The sequence below is a fragment of the Numenius arquata genome, chromosome 12 (assembly GCF_964106895.1).
Source record: "Numenius arquata chromosome 12, bNumArq3.hap1.1, whole genome shotgun sequence".
NCBI classification, from domain to species: Eukaryota; Metazoa; Chordata; class Aves; order Charadriiformes; family Scolopacidae; genus Numenius; species Numenius arquata.
In genome coordinates this window covers 19,541,730-19,569,670 of record NC_133587.1, presented here as the reverse complement: position 1 = coordinate 19,569,670, position 27,941 = coordinate 19,541,730, and the positions used below count along the sequence as shown (strand labels likewise).

The following is a 27,941-nucleotide window of genomic DNA, read 5'->3' as shown; positions in this document are numbered from 1 at the left end:
CCTACTCTAACAACAAACCTGTAGGTCACTCGAGCACATTCCACCACCTAGCAAAGGCATCCAGCAGCCAGTGATCAGGGGAAAAAGGAAACCCCCCAAAGGATCACCCTGAAAACCCTAAGCCATGTGCCAGAGGTTCACACAGTAACAGCTATCAGTTGACAACTGGATGCCTTAAATGTCCAAGCTGTAAAAGCGAGTTTAACAACCTGTTACCTGTACCCGCACAGTTGGATCTCATCAGTAACACCAGTAAACAGGAGAACCCTTTTTTCTTTCCATGTATTCCTGGCATTAAGACAGCTACACATTAACATGACATAGTGTAACCAACTCTGAATAGACAGAATTGCAAGGTCATGCACAAAAATTTAAACCTACCAACAATATGCATGGGTTTTTATTTTAAGTACCTTTTATGGACTCCTCAGCAGGGACAGATTTTCTACAGTCTCTGAACTACAAATGACAGGTCTGTTGCTTTGTTTTCCTCCTCATGGCAAGGAGAATAGCAGAGCCAAGACTGGCAGCACCTTGCCAGACTGAGGCTGCCATACCCACATACCCAAACTGCAGCCTAACACTGCACAGCATTTTTTAAATCTCAAAACCAGGTTTAACTTCTATGAGAGCAAAACTCCTCAGGGGAGCCGAACAATGTCCTAGGAGTGTAAGAGTATCAGCTGATGATGTCCCTGGCAATATGACAGTCATGCTGAGGGCAGTATCCAGCCTACTGTCCAGCACTACTAAGTGGTTATTAAGGGCATTAAGAGCACACCACCTACCTTAGTGAATGTTTTGATAGCATTTCCTTGCACAGGCATATCAACTCACCCACTTGTTCACATGTGATGATGTTCAAATTTCCTGACAAATCTTCAGTACTTTCAAGTGTAGAGCCTCTTCAAGGTCTGAGGTGAGGTACATCAGCTGTGCAAGCACTGAAGTTTGGCACAAGTTGACTTTCAGATTTCAGAAAAAATTGTTCAACACAAGGGCATGAACTAAATTTTGTTGAACCTCCAAATAAAAAGACGTTACTAAAAACTGAAAGCCACCAATTCAGGAAGACTCAAATTCAAGAAAGTGATACACACTTCAGATGTCCAAATTCTGAGCTACAGGTACAAGAACGAAATGAAGCTATTCCATGTCTCATGCCTTTGGAGTGGTCTAGGTCAAGAAACAACAAGCTTTATTAAAGACAACCTTTTGCAGGCAACTTCACGTAAAATAACATGGACAGAGTTACATCTGAAAGAGAAAACTGACACCTTCAGAGGTACTGTTGCTCACAGCAAGTGTTTGTACGGTACAAGTCACATTATGGGATGACATACTCCAACAGTAAACTAAGTGATCAAGCATAGAAAGAGAAGCCACCACACAGAAAAAAGCCTATCTTAAGGTTAGTGCATATGAAGATGGAACGTTGCTCTTCTCCTTTTTTATTACAGCAATCAACAAGTAACTTACTGCCAAAAATTTTAACAGATACTACACCACGTTCAATTTCCACGGATAAATGTCGTAGAACATCTTAATTCGAACTGTCAAAAATGAACGCAACTCTTTCCTGCAAGACAGACTTTGAGAAGCCTATGCTCAAAAAGCTTGTTTTAAGCTTGTGCATCCACATATGTTTGTGCAAGTCTTGATTCTCCTCTTTAACAGAAGGGCTGCAGGAGACTCTATAATGCACCTGCAGGGACACAATGCAACCAAAGAACTGGGGGCAGAAATGCCTGCTTCTCCTATATCAGAGGAGGACACAAAATCAACTGCCTTATTCTCTATAAGGATGATTCTTTCAGTAAAGACCAAACAGCAGCAATACTCATGGAGGTAAGTATTATAAACATGGGGCTGGGGGAGAAGTTGTTTCATCATAATGATCTCATAATATCTCCTGAAACATCAAAGGGAAGTATTGCCTGAACGCCAGTAGCCATCTAAGTCTGTGTCATTCTGTCCAGAGCAGTAAGGCATACCTAGAATACAATCTAGGCAATGGTAGTTCCTTCCCCTCTGTTCAATGAAGAGTCACTACAGAAATTAGCAAGAGATCTGTCAAATTTCCCACTGCAAAGGCAAGATCCTTCTTAGGAAAAAGGGATGAGACAGGACAAATCGGTTCCACATTAACCTTTCCAGCTCACTCAAGTGCTAAAGCGAATGCCAAGTGACACACTTTACATTTCAGATGTCGAAATTTCAGAGGGTCTCCACTTCAGTGTCGAAGAGACGGCCTGTAAATTCCCCTGACGAGAGGGAGAAGGCCCTCCGAGTCTTCAGTGGGACGCCTCAAACACTCACAAGAAAATAAATAATGCAGGCCTGACATTCGAAGAACTGATAAGACTCACAGGCCCCAGAGAAGTAGTAGGAGGACTGTCTTGTGGATAAAAGACAGTTCCGCCACTCACATGGTGAGCTTGCTAGTTCTCTGTTCTCAAGGCCTTGTGTCTCACAAGTGACCTTTGCTTCATTATCCGCAAAATGCACATGAAAGCGCACTCCCTGCATATGTTGATAAAGATTATAGAGATCATGCTAAACATATCCAACTATGGCACTCATTTCTCCAACCAAATCATGGTACACATCACCTGAGAGAAGGGAGAAACCTGAGACGATGCTGTCCTTGGCAAAGGGGGGTGTACCATGCTAATTCAGCAAACAGAAAAGGGGGAGATAAGAACCTCTATAGAGAAGAAAAGAAGATGATTGTGCCTGGGAAGATTTTTCCCAAGAAAGAAGATTATGCCTGGGAAGATTCCCTGAAAAAAACCACTGGAATCAGGACTGGGGATCTCTTTATCTCCGTTTTTCTGTCTTTCCTTTCTCTACCCTGGGTTTCTCTTTTCTCTTAGAGTTGTTAAGTAACGCCCTTACGTACCGCTTGCCATAAGTCTTTGTATAAGTAACATGCTCAGTAACACAATGCATACCTTACCGCTTGCCATGATTTGCCCTATATCTAACCAATTATCACAGACTTGTTAAGACCTATACTAATCATTTTGAGAAACTAACAAATGTTTGTATACGGACCTTGAGATTTATCTCACCTCAGCTGGCACCATTGGGGATTTACGAATGTGAAGTCACTTACCAGCCCGCCTCTGTCCTGAGAGTAGGAGATGACACAGGTACTAAGTAATTATACTTGTTCCTTTCCTGCATCCCACAACATGGTCATTGAAGACCTTCTTACACCCATCTTCTTTTCTATGTGTTGAAATTCTAATTTTAAGCACGATAAATAAAAGGTTTTGCTACTGTTCTGAATATTGCATAATTTTCTAGAGCTTTAGCACACAGTAAGTATTTTCACTTGAAATCTAGCGAAAAGTCCACCCTCACCATTTATTTATTTAATTTATTTTAATGTGTAGCAGAAACAGTAAGGAGTCCCGGAACTCCAAAATAAAACTTGTGAGATATGGACTTAAGTGTGATAAAGCTTCTAAAGCAAGAGTAACCTCCAAGCTTATGGAATACCTTATAGCATACCTTGAACTACAAAATAATTATTTGGGTTTTTTTTCTCCACCTCCTACCTGCTTAGTTTATCCCAAGCATCCTTTTTAATGTAGCTGTTCAGCCAGTTGGGTGTAAAGTCTGTTCCTACAAGACTCTCGGCGCACAACTGGCTGATGAGATGGGATTTTGTGTGTGTGGTTGGACTTGATGATCTCAAAGGTCCCTTCCAACCACGAAGATTCTGTGATTCTATGATACTAATAACAAGACTGCATGATTTTTAAATCTTATCTGTTAGAAATCCACACCTTTTCCTAAGCACTAAAACCCATCTAATATAGTGAAGTGTAAGAAAAGAAAATGACATTTGTATCAAAAGGGAAAGTGATTTAAATATATACACTTTGAAAAGGAAAAGTTTTGCTTACAAAAAGATTGTAAAGTAAACCCACCATATACCCCACTTAATTAAGTATTCAAAAGCCTTCACTTTCACCAAGCAGTACATCCTGAATAGCCTTTTAAAAAGTGTTCAGTAGACACAGAGAAGGTCTTGCTTAGCAGGCTGTCTTCATGTACATGCCACTAAGAACAGAAGAGTTGCTTGCAAAAAACCAGAACAGAACACAAAATGCAACAGTATGAGCTCATATACCCCATGAACTCTACTTCAGATGTGCGGTACTCCCACAACAGAAAAATAGAAGAACACATTGAGTTAAAAAACAAATGGCACTTATTATCAGACATATGATATAGCTGATATATAATGGCATTACTTCTCATCAAGAAAAAAGCACCTTACTGTAGCTCCAAAATAGCAGGCTTCGACAGTGAAGGTGACTTGAAAACTTTCCGGTACACCTTCCACCTTGATGCACTGTTAACGAGCTGTCAGCACAACGGAGGGGCTATTGGCAGGGATGTGCTATGCAGCACATCATTGAAGCAATCCAGGTTAGAAGTATCCATCCCCAAATGGGGAATTAAAAAGGGCGGGGGCTTAAAATAAGCAAGTATGGTTATAGCTCAACACCATAAAGAATTACCTACCAGTGCAGCAAGATGGTGACATCAAACCAACAGTGTGCACTTGGGGTAGACAGGGTCAGGATCTTGAGTCACTAATCTTTTCATTCAAGACAATCATGGGAAAACTTCTCAAACCAAAATAATTATGCAGTTATAAAAAGCAGAACAGAAGTCTTAAGAAAAAGCACATGAGATGCAAGCAGCGTATTTTTATCACAGTGCAGTTGCCAGCAGCCATTCTTCACAACGCAAGCATCTCAGGTTTGTATATCAAGACAGTACTTCAGTTTCATTTAAGCTGCATGCAAAGTATAATAACGCCAGTTGTCACATTTTAACACGTTCAAAGAAAAATCTTCCTCTACCTAATCAAATCTTCTACCTTTGCATTATTTAAAATTACAGAAGTATTTGAAGTTTACATGTAGTAGCAGTTATGTTAAATTACACTTATCTTGTTAGGAACAGGCAGTAGCACCTCAAATGAAAAAACATTTGCCAGACGCATTAGGAGAAGCAGACCTGAAGCAAAGTAAGGCTAGATACATTCTGCTGTAGTGAGCTGTAGCTCAGTGAACAACTTGCAAGACTTTGAAATTCTTAAACAAATATTAATGAAAGATCAAATGCAAAGACAAAAAACACCAGGGAATTCAGCAAAAAGGAAGCTGGAGTTTATAAATCAGGCTCAATCAGAAGACAAAAGAGATGACAACTTCTGTGGACCTGCAGTACAAAGAGAAGTCAGTCCACAAGAACAAAGTTTGGATAGATTATCAAGAACACTGCAGTTCACAGCTAGACCTGAACAGCCACTCTGATGTTATGCAAGACACTAAGAAGAAAGTTCTTCAGAGAACAAGGCAGCGAAGCAGATGTTAACATGATTCTGAAGACTGCAAAGCAGTTATAACTTAAGCATTGATTTTCTTCCTAACCATTAAGTTTTTATCCCTTTCCACTACCCATGAGCTGCATTAGGATATTTTTTAATTACAGATATAGCAATTGCATTTGTTAAATACTAGGACTTCTTTCCCCACAGGTCCAGGACTGAGAACTGGTACTGGATTTCTAGGCCAAGCACACTCCTGAAGTCAGACCATGAAATGTAAAGACCATGTAAGAAACAGGAGAGAACTGGAGTTACCCAGACTGTTTCCTTAATATAGAAAAGGACAAAAGGCTCCGAATGATACTATTTAGATATTTGTCAAGCCAGGGAGGAAAAAAAGAAAAAAAGTCGGAAAGTCAGGAATTGTAGTTTTGAAAAAAGAACAGAGATTTAATACTCAAGTGAGTTGTTACAAAGGAATCGGAGAAGCTGCATGATCAGTTCATTACAGGACATGATCTATATTTCGAGATGAGGGAGTTTCTTCGCTTTTATCTTCTTGTAAAATATAATGTTCACACATATTACGCTTCTTCTCCACCATGAAATATGCTAAGATGGAACCCTAAAGAGACTCCTTCAGCCCAAAAGAAAATAAGATTTCTGCTCTTTCCTGCTTGTCCTGCCTGCTGCTGCTGCTAAAAAAAAAGGAAGAGATCAGCAACATACTTACACAGTGAACCAGCTGCAGTCCGTCCTCTTTTTGACCTTTCTTGATTAGCTTTTTCAGAAGCCAAAGAAGCTCTGGTTTGAATACTTCTTTTTACAGGGTTCTCCTGTGATTCTGCAGCCTTCTCCACTCCATGAAAGTATTTCATGTGATAATGCAATAACTTGGCTTTGCGGAAGGATTTTGAACAGTCCAAGAACTTGCATCTAAACTTGTGATCTTGATCAACAGTTGCAGCTTTTTTTGATGCAAGAAAATTTGCTCTCCTACAAGGTTTTGTTACTGGAAGAACAAAACAGATAAATTCTCCCATGCATTTGCTACATTTATCAAACGGTTTCCTAAACTTAAAATAACAAAAAAAGTTTAAAAATGGGCATGCATTCAAACACGTTAGCTACAAAATGTTAAAAATAAAAATTTTAATGCTGTATCTGCCTTGAAGTTCAGTAGCTTTTAAGGGAAAATTCTGCCCTACTGTGCTCTTAAAAATTGATTGTGATGACACCAGTGTTTTTATGAATGAGTTATCAGAAAATGACATTTTGCTTCCTTGAGTCCCTTGCCCAATCGCTAATGTCACTGTATATAGTGCTAATGTAGATACAGAGAGTGTGTATTTTAGTCAGAACACTGGATTACTTTCTATCAAGTATTTATTTCTTTGTAATTGTTCGTATCTTTGGTGAAAGCACTTTCCAAGGAAAACAGTTCTGCTGCTTTGCTTGTAACTATTCCTCTACCTGCTTTCTGGATGGCTTGTCCTACCACCCGAGTCCCATTACTTCTAGGAGCAATGGTAGCAGTATGTCAGAACTACATTTTTCAAGTAAAATTGAAATTCATTTTGATTTGCAAGCAACAATGAAAGAATGAAACAAAGCAAAAGGAAAACTGCTTGCATCTGTTGGGAAATTTCTCTGATAATGTACAGTTAGTGTATCAAAAAAAGCAAGGAAAGCCTCCAGAGTCAAATGGAAAAATCATTTTAAGGCACGTGTTGTACAGAGCACTGCTGAGCAACCCAGGGCTATACCCAAACTTGGCCTGGTGAATTCCTAATTCTTCTTCCAGCCTTTCAGAAACTTTTAATTCATGTTTTTGCTAAGAAATACAAAAAAGAAATATTTTGAACTAAGAGTAAATCAGATTACTGTCACCAGTATCTGTATGCCATATAACAGAGGAGAGGTAGCAATTTGGAAACACACAGATGTACAGACATCCAGGCAATTGTCCATCACTAATACGCACACAGCCTCAAAAAAATCCCTCACCAGCTAGAGCACAATGGAAAGGAGGTGTTGTTTTTACAAAACAGCTTCCAGATAATTTTTCTTTTTTTTTTTTTTTTTTTTTTTTTGCCAGTACCAAAGTATTATTTCCATATTTACAAGTATTTTCAAACTTGACGGATTAAGAAGAAATGTTTAAAGCTAAGACCCAGACCTAGCAACAGTGAAGCCAAACTGAAGGTATGCAGCACATGAATGAAATTTAAGACATTATGTTAGTAGTAGCTGAAAACAAGGAACAGGAAAGGACCCAGAAATATTACAAACAAGAGCAAGTGCAGAAAGAATAAGCTTTCTTATATGCAGGAATGCACTCAATGGGAGTGTCAAAGGTAGTGTCAACACGATCTTGGTGTACAAACACAGGACAGCTTGTTCACAAGGTTTTAGCATGTAGCAACAAAAATGGCGTGTTACTGAGCTGCACGTGTAAAGGTTACATCATAGTGAGGAAAAGCATCCCAGATAGCTTTATCTGAAGCACAGTCAGTACTGTGTTATGACAAAGAAACAAAACTTGAAGTCATTCATAGAGAAAAAACAAGTAATGATACTCCAGAGGTTGATGTACAGGGAAGGATTAAGAAGCCATGTCCACAGACTAGCAATAAGAAAGAATATTCAGTTAATTTTAAGAAGAAAACAGTAAAAATTCAGACACTGCTTTTGGGTCTTTCACAAAGATAATAACAAGGAGAAAGAAAAGACATTTTGGCATGGCCATATTAAGAACATGCTGACAGGGATGCTGCTTCAAGCAATTATGGTAATAAGACTGCAACAAATCCAGACAATTGTATCACACTTGCAGAATGACAAAGTTTGCCAGCACCATAATCAAAATATACTGTACACCATAAAAAGTTGCATTCATAAAAAGTGAAAAAATATTTCAGGAACAGTGAGTGAAATGGCCTGTGGGTTTAGTGAGAGCAATTGCAGAAGAGTTCTCTTGACTGTAAAGCTAAAAACCAGCATTCACGACAATGAAAGAGACCTTGTTTTTATTTAATAACTTTTCCCATCTTCATGTTAGTTAACTGCAGCAGTAATGAGGTCTGAAGATTTAGCCAAAAAATATTACAAAGACAACAGGAGAAACTTATACCATCACACAAATGTCATGAGGCCCTGCATTCAAGCTCAGAGAACTTCCCCCATTGAGAGAGACAGACTCTGGAGAAGACACAGAGACTGGCTTCTAACTGATCAGCTACAAGTTAGAAGAAAAGCACAGGATCATGTTAGCCAAAGTTTAGAAACCGAGGTAGCAGACAGAGGGGCCAGGGAAGGAAAGCAGACAAAAACTTACTGCAACATGGAAAAGGAGCCTACTCGGAGAACTAAAGACACAGGCAAGCCCACACAGTTTGTAACAAAGCTTAAATTATTGCCATCACCACCACATTTGGGGGCATTTTCCTTCTTCACAAATAACACAACAGAACTCCCTGCAGCAGGGCACAGCAGGAAGCTGATGCCCAACCCTGCCACCCAGGAGAGCCCCTGAGGAGCCCAGGCTCCCAGCCCAGAGCCCACTCATTACACCAACAGCTAAAGGGGGGAACTTCCATCCTTACACAAATATACAATTTTTGCTCACAATGCACGCTACTAAAACTAGTTTCTACAAAGTGAAAGTTTTGCTGCATTAGCTTCAGATTTTCAGGCACTTGCCTCTTCTGAGAATCGCAGTGGGTGTTTTCCTGAGCATAGAGGAAAGTTAATGACAGACCTACCACCTACTATTTCTTACATGTTTATAACCAAAAATAAAACTCCTCACCTGGCATTCAACTAGCCATTACAATATTAAGCACAGACACTCAAGGTCAAACAACAGCATCTCCTTCAGCTTCCACTACAGAGGGAAAAAAACCCATCCCTTCAGCGTGCAAGTCAGAAATGTCTCTCACTTCTCATTGTGCTGTATTATCAAGCTCAAGCAATGGCCACGTTCAGCAGCAAGTTTACAGTAAAATAAATGCCACCATGTGAAGTTTGAGTCCACGAGAGATTCTCCTTCCCTCTCCTCCCCAGCTTCTTTGTTTGAGTTGACTCCTGCTGGGACAGGAATGTTTGGCAGCAGAGCAGTACCTTGACTGAAGGTCTGCCATCCTGAGGCATCTTCTGTGACACATTGATAAGCTATCCCAGAAAGCCAACAGTACATATGACACTTAGCATTTTCCCCCCAATTAAAGCTGGCCTTGCTGCAGTTTCTAGTCATTAGATCTTCACACGCAATTGCCTGTTAAACTGATGAGACTTCTAGTCTCCATTTCCTGGTCTCCACAGAAATACTAAGTGAAGACCAAACTATTCCTTCACCTGCTGTTAGACTCGATGTGTTCAGTTTTTCTAGAACATATGGTCTCTGATGCTTCCATCTCTTATGTTCAAGATTATTTGTTACCATTCCCTTTCTGACACTTTTTACACTATGCTTTGGCTAACTTCTTCATTAATTACCTATTTTTCTTTGGTCTGAAATCTTGTGTTGTCTTTCTTGAGCTCACCAAAAGCGTTCCATCTCATCATTTTAGCACCCAAACTCCATTTCTTCCCTTATTTTCAAACAACTCTGTCTTTCAAGATCTCAGTGGTGAAACAAAAAACATCTTGCCTAATTGCTCTTCTCAAACTCCTTTATGCAAGGGCAGCAACCAAGCATTTCCAGGGCATCCAGAATCCACTCGAGTAGACGCTTAGTGTAGTAAATACATACGGCATCAATAATCACAGATCATTACAGATTTACAAAGTTGTGCTTCTCTTCAGCCTGAAACACTGACACTGCAAGAACTACTCAAGGCAGTATTTCAAATGATCCTCCACTATCCATGTTCTCCCTGTGCCGGCACTGAATCTGTAACATAAATCAGGAAAGTCCGTACTGCACAAAAAGCTTGTATGCGTGCAGCGTGCTCCTGTGCACACCCCGGAAAATTTGAGAGAGGGTGAGAAGCTGGGGCGGGGGGTAAAGGCTTTACCCACACCTCGAGCTGCGTCAGAAACACCATGTCCAGATCATGGTGTCTAGCTGTAAGAAACTTTTATAAGTCAGCAAAGAAGGATGGACTTCTTTACATACTATATTGTTAGGTTTAAAATGACAACTTTTACACTACCTTGAAGGAATCAAAGCCTACCTAGGTAAGCTGCAGGATACACAGCTGCTCTCTCAAACTGGATGCAAAGATATTATGCTTCTCCTTAACTGAAAACCCAGAGCTAAAAGTGACAAAATTAGAAAAACGTGGTAAGTACAAGGCAAACAGAATCCCTGATGCATGTCTATGCAAATAAAAATGTAATCTTAAGAGTTCTGGAAAATACAACCACAAACACAATAGCAGATTTATGCCAAGCAAAGGCAGCTCACCTTTAAGGTCAAATAAGTTTGTAAGTGTAAAGCCATAGGAACAGCTGTAGAGCGCTTCTAAGCCTGTTTTCAGATATATGAAACAGAACTTCAACTGGCTGCAAATATCTGCCAACAGGCTGTCAATTGTTTGTTGTTTTTTTTTAAAGACAGCTTGATTTAGCTAAATCCTAATCACCAATTCTGGTCCCTAAACATTAGAGGAGCCAAAACCCAGCAGAATGGGGGTTTTATCCTCTAGTACATGTAATTAATCAGAATTTTGAAGAAAAATTTTAAAAAGGAACTTAAGTTTTGACACAAAATGTTACATTGCCCTTTAGAACATATTACAGATATACACATTTTAAAACTTAACAAGCGTATAAACACTCCAAATTGTATTTGCTGCAACTACTACAAATCTTGAATCACTACCAGCCACTAACTGGGAAAACGCTCTTTAAAAAGAATGCTTTTGTCCTTAAAAATTCCTGATATTCAAAAATGTTATAAAAGTCATGTTCTTCCTACACATCATGCAAGTTAAAACTAGTACTACCAGGGTACATCACTCACCCATGTCAAAACAACACTAACATACAAAAGAAAATGAAGGTTATTAATTTTATTATGTTTTGTAGTATTTTTCTACAGGAAGAGAATGAATTCCCATCAAGTGTCTAGAATTAAAGCCTATAGACAAAAGAAGTTAGTACTGGGTTACAATGTTGCACTTACTCTAAGTATGAGAAGTTATCTTTGACCTTAGCTCCCATGCTTCATTATGTGGGAATCTTGTGCAGAAGAATTAACCCTTTTTTCCATCTGCACCACCTAATCTGAGAATATACCTCTCCCCTTTCCAAACCCCACACCTCTTTAATACCCACAGCAGTCTGAGAACATAACTGCTTGACATACAGTTAATATTATTTGGAGAGATTCTATCTGTTTCCTTGCTAATTACACACGAAATAAGTCAACTCAGCTTTTGGCCTCCAAAAAGCAGTTATTTCTGGGACAGCACTCTCAGCCTCTGTAACACCCTCCAGGAGCAGGAAGCCACTGGGGATGTTCCAGGGCTGTTTGGGATGCCAGGGCTTTGCACACAGGCTGTATGAGGGGAAACCTCCAGCCCCACCGCTCCCTACTCGCTCCTCCGCACCCAGCACGCAGGCTCAGTCCCACCAGTAAGACAGAAGCACATACAGGAAAACACAGATCCACTTTTATCTACAGAAGATTTATCCACAGGAGGGTCTATGGATTCTAAAACTCTTATATCAACAAACCACTCATTAATAACTTCAGGTGACAGCACTTACTCAAAAAGACCCTGTACAGTTTGCATTCCCTGTCTTTAAGAGCTCTCTCCAATAAAAAACACCTACTTGCCACATCTGGATGTCCACCCAGGTGCATGTCTGGCATTTCTAATGTTAAATGAGGTGGCTTTAATTAGATGAGCAGTGGGGATTTTCAGACACCACCAAAGTGCTGAACTTCAGGTCAGAATTCAATAGAAGTGCATGTTCCTGACACAACCTTCACCCAGCTCACTCCAGTGCTGACAGAAGCCCCAGTGCCAAGAGCACACAGGCTGCGCCAGAGGCTCTGGGCAGGGAAGAGAACCAAGCCCCATCCCCTGAGCTTCACGGATTCTACCCAAGCAAGCCAGCTCCTGCACATCAGAGTGACTAACCACACATAAGGGTATCACACATTTAACTGGAATTCTCCCCAGTTTAAGCCCAAATTACAAACGCTCAGCAATATACACATTAGGAAGTCAGAGGGAAGTGGTAATAATGGCAAAAGATACCCAAAGAGATCACAGTTTTTTGAACTCCCGATAGTTCAGTCGCACACCAGCACTATACTAGTGTTCTGCCCCATTTACCTGCTGCCAAAATTATGCTCTCTAAATGCTGAAAAAGCAGCATTGAGAAACACTACCTTATAAATCTCAAGTGTACAAATGAATTCCTCTCCCTACTTCCTTACAGAACACAGCATTTCACTCCAACATGTATTATACAAGTTCAAGGGGATAAAACAAGACAACTGTAAACTACATCTGTAATCTCAAGCAGAATGTAAGTAAGTAGAGGAAAAAAAAATTTGCTGGTATTTTAGTTTACGTTAAATCCTTAAATCTGTCGATCACTTCCCTAAAGTTTTTTCATGGAAGGAGAACAGATTTCCCCATCAGCAACAAATACACAGAGAAGTAACGTTTTCACACAGCCAAGCCTGTGTTGTCTGTTTGTTCTTTCACAGTCACTAGAAGTGACTAGAAGTGTAACCCCTAACTCATACTGCCAAGGTATGTACTAGCTCTTACTGCATTATAGCCCTGAGCTCAGATTCCCAAACTCTTTTTTTTTTAAAAGCTTTCTCCGAAGATGACCATACAGCTACAACAACATCCCAGTTCACATACACCAGTAAAACAAATTTTAAAAACACCTTTGATTTCATAGTTACTTGAAACTAAGACACTGTGAAACACCCTAAATGAGTACTTAAGTTAGAAAATAGATGCTCTTGCAGGAGGCATTTTTAATAGTACTTGACCACTAACCCCCAAGCTTTGTGATTACACGTTACAGTACTAAGTAAAATCATCTTTATTTTTGAGAATATTCTGTTACTACTTCTGTATTATTTTAGAAAGGCAATGGCAGCAGATACCTTCTTAGTACTGCATTAACCATTTGGAAGACCATCTGTAACCATTAACAAAGTTTTTCCATACTGTTAGTACAGTGTGTTCTTTCAAAAAGCCAAGATTTACCATTCTCCAAATTCTCAGACCTTATCAAACAAAGCTGTGGTTTGTCAATCTAGTTCAATGAGTACCTCCAAAAGATTATGCAAAAAATAAGCGTTATCTTTAAAATGCTATACTTGAAACTGAAAGTTCACAGGAATTTACAAAATAAAAGTCTAAATGGTTGCCAGCTAAACAACACACTTTAAGAAATGCAGTAAATTTATCATGCAAGACAACTGCAGTTAAGAAGCATTTTATCATACTGTTCTCCTACATAAAACATGTCCAAAAGGTGGCTATATCCACTGTAGTGGAAAGTTTTGCCACACCTTCTTTTCTATTAATAGTTTGTCACAGGCTGAAAAGTGAGTATTTTCAGACATACTAAAAATTCTTTCAATTTTCAAAACTGCTACGACCTGCTCTATCGCTTAGAAGAGCTGTCTCTAAGGTGCAAATCCTGCACACCTCACCTCGGAGTAATTCAGTTCACTGTGTGGAACCGTGCCTGTGCCTGCACACCTTCTCACCTGCCTAAGACTGGACTCACAACAGCCACTACTCTCTGCTTGCCTGAAGCACAAGATTCCAACAGGATCAAGAAGCATCACGGCTTTTTAGCATTTCTAACCACTCCCAGTGACACAAATCTCTGCAGTCTTTCTATTAAGAACTCCAGGGACATCGTCCAGAGATCCAACAAAGGAGGAAGAAAAAAGACAATGCTCCTTTGCTGCTACAGCAGACAGCCCCTCCTGTCGTCCACAAAAGCTACTGCAGGGTGAAAATTTGCCAACAGGACACGGCTGTTCATCTTAACAAAATTACATTCAAGGATGCCTATTCAGTTTCAAAGGCACCTTTGAGGAAAGGCACTTCAAATTCCAAAGGAAAGAGCTACAAAGCAGAGCAGGACATGCTAACACTGCTGGCACTGCATTTTTCTGATAGACAAGCTCGCAGTTTAGCTAAGCCGGACAGCAGACTATTACAGCAGTACCTGAGAGGCACTTGTGAGGAGCTTCACCACTTGTCAGCACATGAACCTAAGGAAACCAGTGATGTTACACTGCAATTAATCAGAGGAAGTATTGAACTTAAATGTTGAAGTGCACATTAAATGTTTAACCTGCTGCAAGAGGGGGAAGAACAAATTTGTAGCCACTGGAAGGATGAACACTCTTTACATCCATCCTTTACTTTGGAGATTTACAGGCAGGCTGTCAAGAGCTCACATACACAGAGTTAATACAGAGAGTAATGGCATTTCTTTGGCATCAGAGAGATTAATGTTCTGTTAAGGTTCAACAACCGAACAGCGGTTTTGCCTTCATGAGCCAAAACAAGCTACAACCCATCAGTTAAAAAAAAAAAAAAGTTAAATCCAAAAGTACTTTAGAGACTGAAAAGGACACAGCAACTTGACTAGCAAAAAGAATTTGCAGCCACTCCGTATCTTCTAAACTCCCTGTCACAATGCAGGAAGGAAAGGCATGGCCCCACCACACAGCAACTGAAAAGACTCTGGATATACCAGTTAGAATATAGGTAGCTATACCATCAGCCTGTTTAGGAAGGAGAGCAAGATCAAAAGAGCTCTCATTTTTAAATAGTAAAAGACCATTTACACATCAAATCTGAGCAAAGGAAAAGAGGTAAATTTCTTCCTGCACTGAAGGGGCACATCAGTGGCAAAGGGAGAGGACATTTCATTTGTACAGTTACACGGGAGCGGGTGAAAGAGGACACGTGCAAGCAGAAGGGTAAATTTGGAATGATCAACAAACAGGATGAAAGCCATCACATACAGATTACTCTAGCAATGCTGAGCAATTGTAAATCCCTCTAAATGCTCTGCACCATCTAAATGTAAGCTTATTTGATAGAGCATAAATGGGAGTTTGTAGTTGAAGTTTCTCGTTAGCTGCAGATACGAGTATTAAAGTTACAAGAAATAATCATAGGACAGCACTACATTTTGGCATACTCTACTATCTGCACAGGAAATTTTAATTTGAAAAAACCAAGGTAAGTACACCCCCCAGCTAAGAGAAAACAGAATATATACATTATTAAGACAGACACTGAAATGTTTGAACTACTCCATAAACTTCCACTAAAACGGCTAAATAGTCAAGGGCTTAAGTTTAACAGAAGCCAAAACATAAGGATATAGAAATGCACAATCAGGATTCCCAAACATCAATGCTAATGCACACCTGCAGCACAGAAATGACAAGAGAACCTCACCTTTTAAGATGTTTGTCCAAATAAATCCAGAATTACAAACATTAAATTATAACCTGAAAACACGCATTTGTTAAATTCACCATTCACATGCTAAAATATTACACCCAGTCATTTAAAAATTATGATTTCAAGTTTTGGGAAGATTGCTGTCAGTCTCCAAAGCATAAGATCAAAACTGAGTCCCTTAGGGAAAAAAATATGCATTTTCCCCTGTGCTTAACACTGCAAGAATGCATAATTTTTGTCAGTGACACTGTGTACAAGCACAGAACACCTGGCATCAGTTGCCTTAAGAAAGGCATCAATATTAAGTATGAAATCAAAATTTGAACCTGTAGCAGCAGAAGGTTCTTGAGTTCTAGCAGTAACAGAGGAAGACTCGGTGTCTTCAACTTTTTCTTCCTGAAAACTGGCATCCGTACTGAGTGATGTGCTATGTGATGTGTTTCCAGGAGATCCTTGTTCACTGAAACTTTGGTCAGATTCAAGAGGAATTTGTAACTGGACTAGAATGGAGGAAAAAATTTAATTGAGTAAAACACACACAAAAGCATATTCCATAACACCAATATGTGTATTTATTGCATTACAGAGGAGACAAATATCCATCCGTGTTCAGACTGCTTGCTGTTGTATTAACACAAAATTAAGTTTTCACAACACAGCTATTTGCAGCAACCCTCTACATTTAGAGCCACTTAGGAACACACAGGCTGCTAATTCTTTATAGCCTGAAATGGTACAGGTCTCCTCAAACTATTATCAAAGCTCCCCATGAAAGGGCAACGCAGTGAAGCACAGGGCATAAAAACGGATCATTACCTTCACCCAGGCTAATAATAAAAGCACCGTTTGGTGTTTTTAGTGTTAAACAAGAGGATTAAACTTTAAGTTTAGCATTTGGGTTACTTCTTCAATTTAAAAGTGTCAAAACTTAAAACCAACCACAACATTTCCTTTAAGTTATTTTACAACCTATGGAGCTCTCTTTTTACAAGGCCATTTGTCCCAGCCAGTTACCCCTCTACTGCAAAAGTTGCTCCCAGGAAATGCCAGGGTTACTGATGGAGAGCAAATCAAACGTAAAAGCCAATCACGGGAGCAGAAAGAGATATAAACTTCCCCTGAGTTTTCTCTGCACTGCTGACGGAATCAGGTTCTAATTGTAGATACAGAGCCTGCAGGTTACAGAAGTGAAAATTTTGGACTCGATGATCCCAAGGGTCTTTTCCAACCTAGATGATTCTATGAAAATACAGCACTTGCAACAACTAGATGACGTCCAGGCCACCACAAATCCAAAGTGTACCAGGAAGCTGCTTACCCTTCTCAGATTCCTTTTGGTTAGATACTGCATCTTTCAAAGGCTGAGTTTCCGTTGAAGTTGTGACATGATCTGTATTTAAAATCTCATGGCTAATACTAGATGAGAGTCTTGAAGATCGTCTCCTGATCTGATCTCTTTCAGGGTTATCTGAAGAGTTCTTCAATTTTTCCTGAGCTGGAACAGACAAATTCAATGGTACCATGCAGTTACAGGATTACTATACAGCCCACAAGCAAACTTTAAAGACCTCTCCTCCCAGTGGCGGTTTGAAAGTGTGTTTTTTTAAGGACTGAGGTTAATAGCAAAAGCTGGTGATAAGACCTCTCTGTAAAAGCTACAGTCATATTAACAGTTATAATTAAGCATAAAAATAGAGCAAAAGCCTATCTTATAGGTGTCCCAACTTTTTCTTTTAGCACCAGATTTGAAGTAAGAATATCTCACTGATGAAACTTCACTTTAAACAGTAGCTGTCCCACAGACATAAATAATACCGGAAGTACAATTCAGACACACAAACAACTTGGACCTGAAGCTGGATAACGTATGTGCACTGAAGTTTTAATCCTTTGTGGTCCTACGGAAGGGAAAGACAGCCCTCTTCAGATCCTCATCTCTTTGTTCATGATACTACTATAGAGAATCTAATTTTCTTTCCTCATCACCACACTCAACCTCAACATCACTCCACCGTATACCAAGATAAAGCAGAAGCTATTAGATTGCAGTGACATAAATATTTATTATTAAAGTTTCTTTGCTAAGCAATGTGGGAGATCCTCCATCTAGTAACTAAGGAGTTCCTACAACTAGAAAAATGCTTTTATAACCTTCTACATATTGGAAGCAATATCATCACTGCCACTCCTATGTGTATGAACTTCTGCATCAAGACTCACGCCTTGTAGCTCCTTTATTCATATCCAGCTTCCAAGATTTAGGAGCGAATTTCAGCATGATGATGCTACATATGAATGGGTGACTTAAGAAAAACGGGTGCTGCATTTCAGCCATGTCACCTATCACAGTTCAAGATTAATACTACAGACTTTCTTTCTCCCTGCAGTTAAGCTTCAAGAACTTCTATGTACAAATACTGTGAGAGTTGAATAAAAAAAAAAATACTCACACAAGTTTTTTTCAATCCTGGGACGCTTTGATGGAACTTCACCTCCTTTCGGTATTTTCCGACGTCTTAACTCCAAAGTTATGGGCTGCAGTGTCTGAGAACTTGGCTCTACATATTTAGATAGAGAGCAAAAATTGAATGGATACAAAGCTGCAAAACTTTTTGAAACATTAATTCCCAAGACTCACAACTTAAAATACTGGATTTGCATAAGTACAGTTTCACTTGGCTCCCCAAGTCTACACATTAGCACTTAATCCTATGCAGACATGTTTTATAATATATATATATTACTTGCCTAAACCTAACCTCTGACCAAACCACTGAAGCTCCAAACCTGACTAACAAGTATGCTCTCAGCTGTCCTAACCAAGACTGAACAAAGATGAGTTTATATATTTTTTTAAGTTTCTAGAGACTTAGGCTGTGAAACATCAAGGCTGTTCTTTTCAGTCCTTTAGGTAAGTTTAGAAGGGTTCTGATACAATGGCCTAAACATTTAAGTTTAGCTACATACCCGTTGGAGGCGTTATTGGTGGTCTTCCACGTTTTCGTTTAGTTTCTTTTGCGTTTTCCTGTGGACTCTTTACATTGTCATTCTCAGGCTTCTTCTCAATTTGTGTATCTACTGAATATTCCATATCATTCTCTGATATATTCTCTTTATCTTCTTTTCCATTCTTAGATATATTTTTTTCTGAGGTCTTGCCCTTTTCTGAGATGACTATCAACTTTCCTTCTTTATCAGGTTGCTTAACTCTTTTCTCAGACTTCAATGTCTTTTCATCCTTGTCTTTCTTTGCATTACCTGTTGCTTTCCTCTGTTCTTTAAATTTCTCCCGTTTTTCAGAAGACGGAATTTCATTACCTCTTTCCTTAGGCTTAGCATTACCCACAACACTCTAGAATAAAGAGAATGACATGAAAATTAACTTATTGCAATCTCAAAGTCCTCCCCCACCTTTGTATTTAGCAGATTTGCATCCTTGTCCAATGTTTCAAACGATAAAAGTATACACTCCATTGCAACCCATAGATTAAAACTTAGAGGCACTTGAACTGTTCAAGGACCTATGTAGTTTCAACAGGACAGTGCAACAGATTCACACTTTTCACACTTCCATGGTGTACGAGATTTGCCATTTCTTCGTTCCCATGTGCAGATCAGGTCAATTCTAGCTTGCACAGTACTACTTGCCTGAGGGGCAAAGGGGTCCAGGAAGGCTGGACACTCTTCAAGAAGGAAATCTTAAAGGCCCAGGAGCAGGCTGTCCCCATGAAGCGCAAGATTAAAGGGTGGGGAAAATGGCCAACCTGGTTGAACAAAGAGCTTTTGATGGAACTTAGGGGAAAAAAGGAGGGTTTACCACCTTTGGAAGAAGGGACAGGCAACTCAGGAAGAGTACAGAGATCTCGTTGGGTTCTACAGAGAAAAAATCAGGAAGGCAAAAGCCCAGTTGGAGCTCAACTTGGCCACTGATATAAGGGACAACAAAAAAGTTTTTATAAATACACAACAAAAAGAGAGTCAGGGAGAATCTCCATTCCTTACTGGATGCAGGGGGGAACACCGCAACCAAGGATGAGGAGAAGGCTGAGATACTTAATGCCTTCTTTGCCTCTGTCTTCAATAGTCAGCCCAGCTACCCCCAGGGTGTTCAGCCTCCTGGGCTGGAAGATAAGGATGGAGAGCAGAACTACCCCCCCGCCAAAATCCAGGAGGAAGTAGTTAATGATCTCACGCATAAGACTATGGGACCAAATGGGATTCACCCAAGGAAACTCTGGGAGCTGGAGGGAGAGCTCACCAAGCCTCTCTCCATCATTTATCAATAATCCTGGTCAACAGGGGAGGTACCAGATGACTGGAGGGTGGCCAATGTGACACCTATCTACAAGAACGGCTGGAAGGAGGATCCGGGAAACTACAGGCCTGTCAGCCTGACCTTGGCACCAGGAAAGATCATGGAAAGGATCATCTTGAGTGAGCTCTCACGGCAATTGCAGGGCAGCCAAGGGATCAGGGCCAGCCAGCATGGGTTTATGAAAGGGAGGTCCAGCTTAACCAACTTGATCTCCTTCTATGACCATGTGACCTGCCTTCTGGATCGGGGGGAAGGCTGTGGACGTTGTCTACCTGGACTTTGGTAAGGCCTTTGACAGCGTCTCCCACAGCATTCTCCTGGAGAAGCTGGCAAATCATGGCATAGACAAGTGTACTCTTCACCGGGTAAAAAACTGGCTGGATGGCCGTGCCCAAGAGTTGTGATCAATGGGGTGAAATCCAGTTGGCGGCCGGTCACCAGTGGTGTCCCTCAGGGCTCAGTTTTAGGGCTAGTCTTGTTTAATATCTTTATTGATGATCTGGATAAGGGGATTGAGTGCACTCTCAGGAAGTTTGCAGATGACACCAAACTGGGTGGGAGTGTTGATCTGCTTGAGGGTAGGAAGGCTCTGCAGAGGGACCTGGACAGGCTGGATGGATGGGCCAAGGCCAATGGGATGAGGTTCAATAAGGCCAAGTGCCAGGTCCTGCATTTCGGTCACAACAACCCCAGGCAACACTACAGGCTTGGGGAAGAGTGGCTGGAAAGCTGCCCAGCAGAAAAGGACCTGGGGGTGTCAGTGGACAGCCGGCTTAACATGAGCCAGCAGTGTGCCCAGGTGGCCAAGAAGGCCAACAGCATCCTGGCCTGTATCAGGAACAGCGTGGCCAGCAGGAGTAGGGAAGTGATGGTGCCTCTGTACTGGGCACTGGTGAGGCCTCACCTCGAGTGCTGTGTTCAGTTCTGGACCCCTCACTACAGGAAGGACATTGAAGTGCTGGAACGTGTCCAGAGGAGAGCCACCAAGCTGGTGAGGGGTCTAGAGAACAAGTCATATGAGGAGAGGCTGAGGGAACTCAGTATGTTTAGTTCGGAGGATAGGAGGCTGAGGGGAGACCTCATTGCCCTCTACAACTACCTGAAAGGAGGTTGTAGAGAGGTGGATGTTGGCTTCTTTTCCCAAGTGAATAGACTATTTCCTCTGGTCCTGTCATTAAAGTCGTGGCAGGGGAGGTTTAGATTAGATATCAGGAAGAATTACTTTATCGAGAGAGTGATCAGGCACTGGAACAGCCTGCCCAGGTGGTGGAGTCACCATCCCTGGAGGTATTTAAGAAACGTGTAGACGTGGCACTTCAGGGCATGCTCTAGTGCCCGAGATTGTTGGGTTGGTTTTTTTGGGGTTTTTTTCGTGTGTGTGTGTGATTGGACTCAATGATCTCAAAGGTCTCTTCCAACCATGAAGATTTCTGTGATACTTGAAGTCTACTTGGGACACTGAAGAAAGAGTGAGAGTCAAGAGATAAGCACAAACAGCTCAGTCACGTGGATGAAAAAATTATTTTCCTTTCATAAAAGCATCTCCTTCAAACTAGACCAGTATTTATCTTGTAATTATCACAGCTACTGAAACATGCCAAGTAAAGAGTCATGTAAAGCAATTGCAACCACCAACTCAATCAGGAACCACATGATGTTAAAATATACATATTTAAATTTGAAGACAAACATTAAACTTAGTCTTTCTGTAATTTGTGTTCAGCATGAGAAGACATGAAAATCCTTAATAGCCCCTGGGCAAAAAGATACTGATACAATATACAACCATAATCTCATTTCCCCATAGTTCTCCTATGACACCACCAAACTGGGAAGAACACCCCTGTATCAACAGCTCACTGCTACTCCATGTCCTCTGTTTTGTGATGAGGTTTCACATTAACACCACCTGGGAGGGATAGCGATTTTGTTTTTTTCCCATTCCAATGATCCTGCTACAGGCTGTCCCAGAACTTCTCTGGTCAGACGAACAGAAATCTTCTAACTTTGTGCCTGGATTAATAATTTATAATTGGTCGTGTGTCAACACCATCTTTAGTTGAATTAACTTCCCCCTTCTTGTTGCCTGATAACTTGAAGCATTGAAGAGCAACCATACTCCTTCCCAGCCATTGTTCTGCAAGGCACAACAAGCTTAAACTTTGAACAAGAATCAGAGGAGAAGAAAGGCTAAATACCTCTTGATAGCTCTTTGGGGAAAGAAAGCCGAACACATGATTTGAGTTATACAAAATTCTGCGAATACACGTAAGACTCACCATCTCCTTGTATTGCACTACATCTCTCCTCTTCCTACCCCAATCTTCCTGTATGTGGCTCACATGAACTGATACTTTAGAGATTGCCATTTTCAGACCACAGTCCCAAGAAATAATCTTGATGCAATAAATGGCGAATAGGCAATCTCCTCCACCTTCTATAATATTATTTCAACCATTCTTGGCACAGAGGTGAAAAAAAAAAAATCACTTTCTAAAAATGTGAGATCAAATTGCTGTATATTTCATGAAAACAGCTAGGCAAAGGGAAAAAATGCCTTTCCCTTCTTAGGTGTCCGAGCACCACTTTTACCAGACATCATAAAAATCTGTCTTCTGTAAATTCCTTAAATGCTACAGCCATGAGAGAAGTTTCAGTGGAAACTCAAAACATTACTAAAAAAACAACCTTCACACACTAGGTTTTATCAGTTGTGCTGTTCATAGAACTATCTGATTTCAATCAAGTATGTGGTACTGGAACACACATGAACCATCTTAATCAACTCTCAAGAAGCTGAACCATAAATACAGTATGAACTCTTAAAAGCTGTGAGTCCCTGTATAAGTACATTCACACTGTGCAAGTCATTAGCATTTTAACATCACTGTTCAGTATAGCATGTTACAGCCTCTACACAGGGACAGAGTAACACCGTCATTAAAGAAAAGATGACCAGCTCATGTCACTCTTCAAAAATCGGGTAGTTTGGGAGTCTTTTTTTTTTTGTCTTTTTTTTTTTTTTTTGTTAAAGAGCAGCTTAGACATCAGCCACATGTGTCTTCATGGCTACAGTCTCTCCTACAGGAACATGACACCTTCCCTCCACAGCCAGCATGCTGCTACATTAGTGCTGTACCTGAATCTACACCTTAAGGAACTTGCATTCACAACTGAATTTTGAGCTCTCTGGTGGTTCAGTGGTTTTTCTGGGGTTTGGTTATGGTTGGTTTTTCTTCTTACACTTTACTTCTGATTGCATAAGCAGAGCTCACTAGGAAATTCTCCCTTTATGCTATTTATGCTAAAGGACAGAAGAAAATTTTCTAGTGTAACTCATCTCTTGGGTTAAGAGAAGTCTTCCCAGGCAGTGGTTAAATGGAGACGAAAACTTAAAACCCCTTTCAAAACCTACTCAAAGCTAGGAAGGAAACATGAAACTCCCTAAAGGGCAGAGAAAACACAAAATATTTTGCCTTTCTTACACAGAATATTTCTTAAGATTCTTCAAAACTTCATCTATTTAAGGTTAAATACAGTAGAAATATTTCTTATGGCAATGAAGATTCTTCAGATAGTTCCCTTGTGAATATTAGTCAGCCCTCAACTAGGCACAATTATTACAATTTGAAAGCTATTACGAGCACTTTGTGGCAAATCTGAAATAGTTTTCCCTCCCAGCCTGGCAAATACACAATCTGGAGACCTCCAAGGAATGACATGCCTCTTCACAACAGTGACAGGTTTAAATTGTATCCATTAATATTCATTATTGGAATCTGTATTTAAGACTTGTCTTGAGAGGAGAGATTCAACTTCTTTGCTCAAAATTAAAAGTTCCAGAAAACTAAAAGCACAAGGCATGACTAAAACCCACAGACTACAGCTACCACACAGGAACATGTGGCAAGATCTCAAACTTAACACCATTCCTATAAGGAATTCCTACTTAAGAAGTTTTAACTACACAGGACTAGAACTTGTCAGGTTTTCCTACAAAGCGCCTACATATGAAAACTCAAGTACAAAGCAGCACTTCTTCCTCCTCACCATGAGCAGACAATTTTTTATTTTTTTTTTTTAATGGCTCACTACGACTTTCCATCATGAGCTGAACCCACAGCACTGAGCAGGTAAAGGGTTTGTAGAACAGCCAAACCATAGAAGCAGAACATGGGTTAGTAAAAAAAAAAAAAAAGCTCATCTTCTCAGAGTTGTGAGGTAGAAGATTAGTTACTAGACAGCTTCCGTAAAAGGTTCAAGACAATCAAATAGTTACTTTGGTAAAGAATCGTTTCTGCCTGCTCCATAGTCCCCATCACTTAATTTTTAAGATGTATGCATTTAAACTCATCTCTAACAGGCAAAACAACCAAAGTGTGTTTCAATAACCTACTGCTAGCTTTAATATGTACATTCTGAATCTTCCAATGATTTTTAGAAAACTGTTTTATTTATATGTTTTTTATTTATATGTCTAACTTCTTTAGTTCAAGAGGCACATTCATGGGAACATGAACCTAAGAGCTTTGCAAATCATATAATGAATATTTGTATAACCTTTTAACAGATCTTATTGCAGATATATTGTATGTTAGCAATAGATACGTTGTATTCATTTCATATTTTATAATTCATCAAATCTAGCCACCTGAACTGTCAATTTTAGAATACACTAGTAGTACAAACACAATGCTTACCCGATCTTTGGAAAAAGCTTTGACATGAATGTTTTTGACAGTCTGAACTACGCCATCATAAAATTTCACGGTGTATGTACCTAAAATTTGAAAATAAAGCATAAGAGTTTAAGGATCAGAAGTTATTTAACAAAGCATTTACTAACAGCTCCAATACTCCGGCTGCATATTTAGCTCTAGATAAAAGCCGCTGTTATTAGAAACTTCAACAGAAGAGGTCTTATCATAGGCCAGGTAAGGGAGAAACAGTGAAGTTACCAAAAATAATTACGGTAAGCGTAAAGATGCACGTCTAAGCTTGGAGCTACTCCTTAGATATATTTTTCTCACAAAACCAAAAAATATTTTCGGTGGAATACTCTACAGACTTTTTCTCCTAGATCTTACAACAGGTAGTCAATCTAAAGAAAGCACACCACAAGCAGCAGTCCTTCATGGTTCCTTACTGATATTCAGAAAAGAGAAGCATGGCTGTGCTTTTTTTTTTTTTTTTTTCCCCCTTATTTGTAAAGTGGTTTTGCAGCTCTGACACTAGTTTACTGCAGTTACGTGCATCTTTTTACATGCCCGGAGAGGTGGTGGAGTCTCCTTCTCTGGAGACATTCAAAACCCACCTGGACGCACTCCTGTGCGACCTGCTCTGGGTGACCCTGCTCTGGCAGGGGGTTAGACTAGGTGATCTCCAGAGGTGCCTTCAAACCCCTGCAATCCCATGGGGTTCTGTGAATCTCTTGATACTAAACTTAAGAAGAAACAACTTTTCCCAAATACATACTTAAAGCAATTATTGGCTGGATATCCCAGCATTAAGTTCTTTCATCTCATGAAAAGGTTAAGGGGTTAGGTTAAAGAAAATTGATGGCAGACCAAAAGATATAATTGAAAATAAAACTTTTCATAGTTGTCTGCTGTACTATCTCTTCACCTAAGCAAAAAAGGTTAGAATACAATTAAAAACGCATTACTAACAAGCACGACAAAACCAAAATTGACTCCTTACCATCTTTGTTAACAGAAGTAACTTTGGCTGGATAGAAGCGACAATCAGACCAGCATGCCAATACCTGATCATTTATATGAAATCCCTAGAAGACAGTAGTTAAAAGCGTTTTCATCTGAGAATTACTGGAACATACAACTTCATTAAAACACCAAAATGATTAGTTTTCCAATATTTAAAATAAATTATAAAACTTATACAGCAGGCAACACAGCAACAGTGATGTATTTTAATGGTCATAATTCATACAACTGCACTTTAAACTGTTAGATACTCAAGTGTTCTCTATTTTCTACTTACTGCACAACCTTCTTCCTCATGTAATCCTTCTTTTCTTAACTGTATTTTCTCTAAGGGACGCAAATAAGGACTGTCCCAACAAAACCATTCATCGTATCTATGGTTCCAGCGTTTGAAATGGATAAGTACTTTTCCTTCTTCATAATCAATTTCTTCAATGTGAGCTGGATACCTGGTCAAAAGGTAGATTGACATACTTTAATTAGGAATAAGGCAAGCTGTCTCAAATACTTAACTACGGTATAAAAACATTACACAAATGGAGCCTTCTCCATGATCAAAAGCAAAGTATCTGAAGATCTGCTCGACCAGGTGTCATGGGGAGCTGAATAACTACAGCTAACCACCTTTAGTTTCTACAAGCTTAATATTATTTGATGTATCACTCACATAAGCAATAAAGATGTTACAACTTGCCTAAGAGCTCAGCACAGAACAGAATCCCAAAACTTGCGAAGGATAACATTGGCTGCAGGAAGAGGAGATAAACTAAGGAGTTCTTAGTCTGGGGTGGAAAAAAATTTTAACTGGAGATCAAGGAGTCAGAAAAACCTTCCCTACACCTAGAAATTTCACACATTCACCAAACTGATAGCTTCAGCTCCCTCGTATCAAGAGTTACACCTGGAGGTCAATACACTCACTTCTCTCAGAGATAACCATCAACAGGCATCATGAATCATCTTCCCAGTGTAATGGCAAAAGTCTAGCAGGCACACTAAACCAATTTAAGTTTTAGATTCTCAAAGTTAAATTTCATCTGCAGTCCTGGGACATTTAAATAAAAATCTCTCAGTATACTACAAGTTACAGGAATCTGACATGAGCCAAATTCAGTTTTTTCTAACCCGGGAGATGTCATAAACTATGCATTTCTTTAATTGCATTGGTAATTTGTAACTTCAGTAAGTATTTCAGAATCAGCATGTTCCACTATCCCAACTGAAGATAACATCCCAAGTATTGATGTTTTCCCCTCCACAGTAATAATGCCAGGAGAAAATCTTCACTTGTCAGTATTTTCAGTTATTTGTGGAAGAAAGGCAAGGTACCACTGAACCCTTGAACAAAGCTGGAGGAAAAATAAACACCCAAATCTACAAATATTCTTTACCCGATAAAAGCCACTTGAAAAGATAGAACAAGCGGTAGAAGGAAATGGCATCTTGAAAGGATCAAGCCTAATGCTAAAAATAAAACCCAGACATGTCACAATTAAGACAAACACAACACAGAGTGCCATTCTAGAATCCTACACAAATGAAAAGCTACCTACAACTGAAACTCTTCAGCAGACCCGAGACACAGCCAGTCATGACTTCTTCAAAAAGCGCTACCAACAGGCCATGCTGGAGCCTTACACTGCAACCACAGACAAAGGCCCTGGCTCACACTCGATGCCACCTGCCCCAAGCTATACCATTAGTTCATCCCAGTATGTTATCAGAACAGACGCAGCAAAGGCTGTGGGGGAGATGAAGACAGATGGGAGGTACTTACAGTATGGACATCTCTAACTGCGTACCAGTCTCCTAGGAAGGAAGTAACTTCCTTTACATGACAGTCTACGTATTTCATATCTAGGTAGCCCCAAGCACTGCCCTGCACTGGTTCATGAGGGGGGAAATAGTCACAGTATTTCCTTGTACAACATAGTTCTATTAAACATAGTTTATTCTTAGATATCTCAGCAACTGCCTATCACCAAGTACAGGTAACAAAAATCAGTACCCAGTTCCCTACAGAGTGCAGCAAAAATGGGGGTAGGAATTCCCAGGTCCTCTCAACAAGGACACTTGCCAGAAGGGACACTTTTGCCATCAGGAATCAAATGGAACTGGGGCTT

The 27,941-nt window shown here is 40.0% G+C and overlaps 1 protein-coding gene across 1 annotated transcript in view; it reads right to left on the bottom strand.

The window, feature by feature from the left end:
- PHF20 (PHD finger protein 20) overlaps positions 1 to 27,941 on the bottom strand; it is a 77,708-nt gene that overhangs the window by 31,801 nt on the left and 17,966 nt on the right. The window contains exons 6-13 of the mRNA XM_074157072.1: positions 26,096 to 26,267; positions 25,796 to 25,880; positions 24,796 to 24,875; positions 18,748 to 19,132; positions 18,231 to 18,338; positions 17,099 to 17,275; positions 16,107 to 16,280; positions 6,090 to 6,368 (exon numbers count right to left, since the gene is read on the bottom strand). Of these exons, the coding sequence (XP_074013173.1) occupies positions 6,090 to 6,368; positions 16,107 to 16,280; positions 17,099 to 17,275; positions 18,231 to 18,338; positions 18,748 to 19,132; positions 24,796 to 24,875; positions 25,796 to 25,880; positions 26,096 to 26,267 (1,460 nt within the window). The remainder of the gene's footprint in view (positions 1 to 6,089; positions 6,369 to 16,106; positions 16,281 to 17,098; positions 17,276 to 18,230; positions 18,339 to 18,747; positions 19,133 to 24,795; positions 24,876 to 25,795; positions 25,881 to 26,095; positions 26,268 to 27,941) is intronic.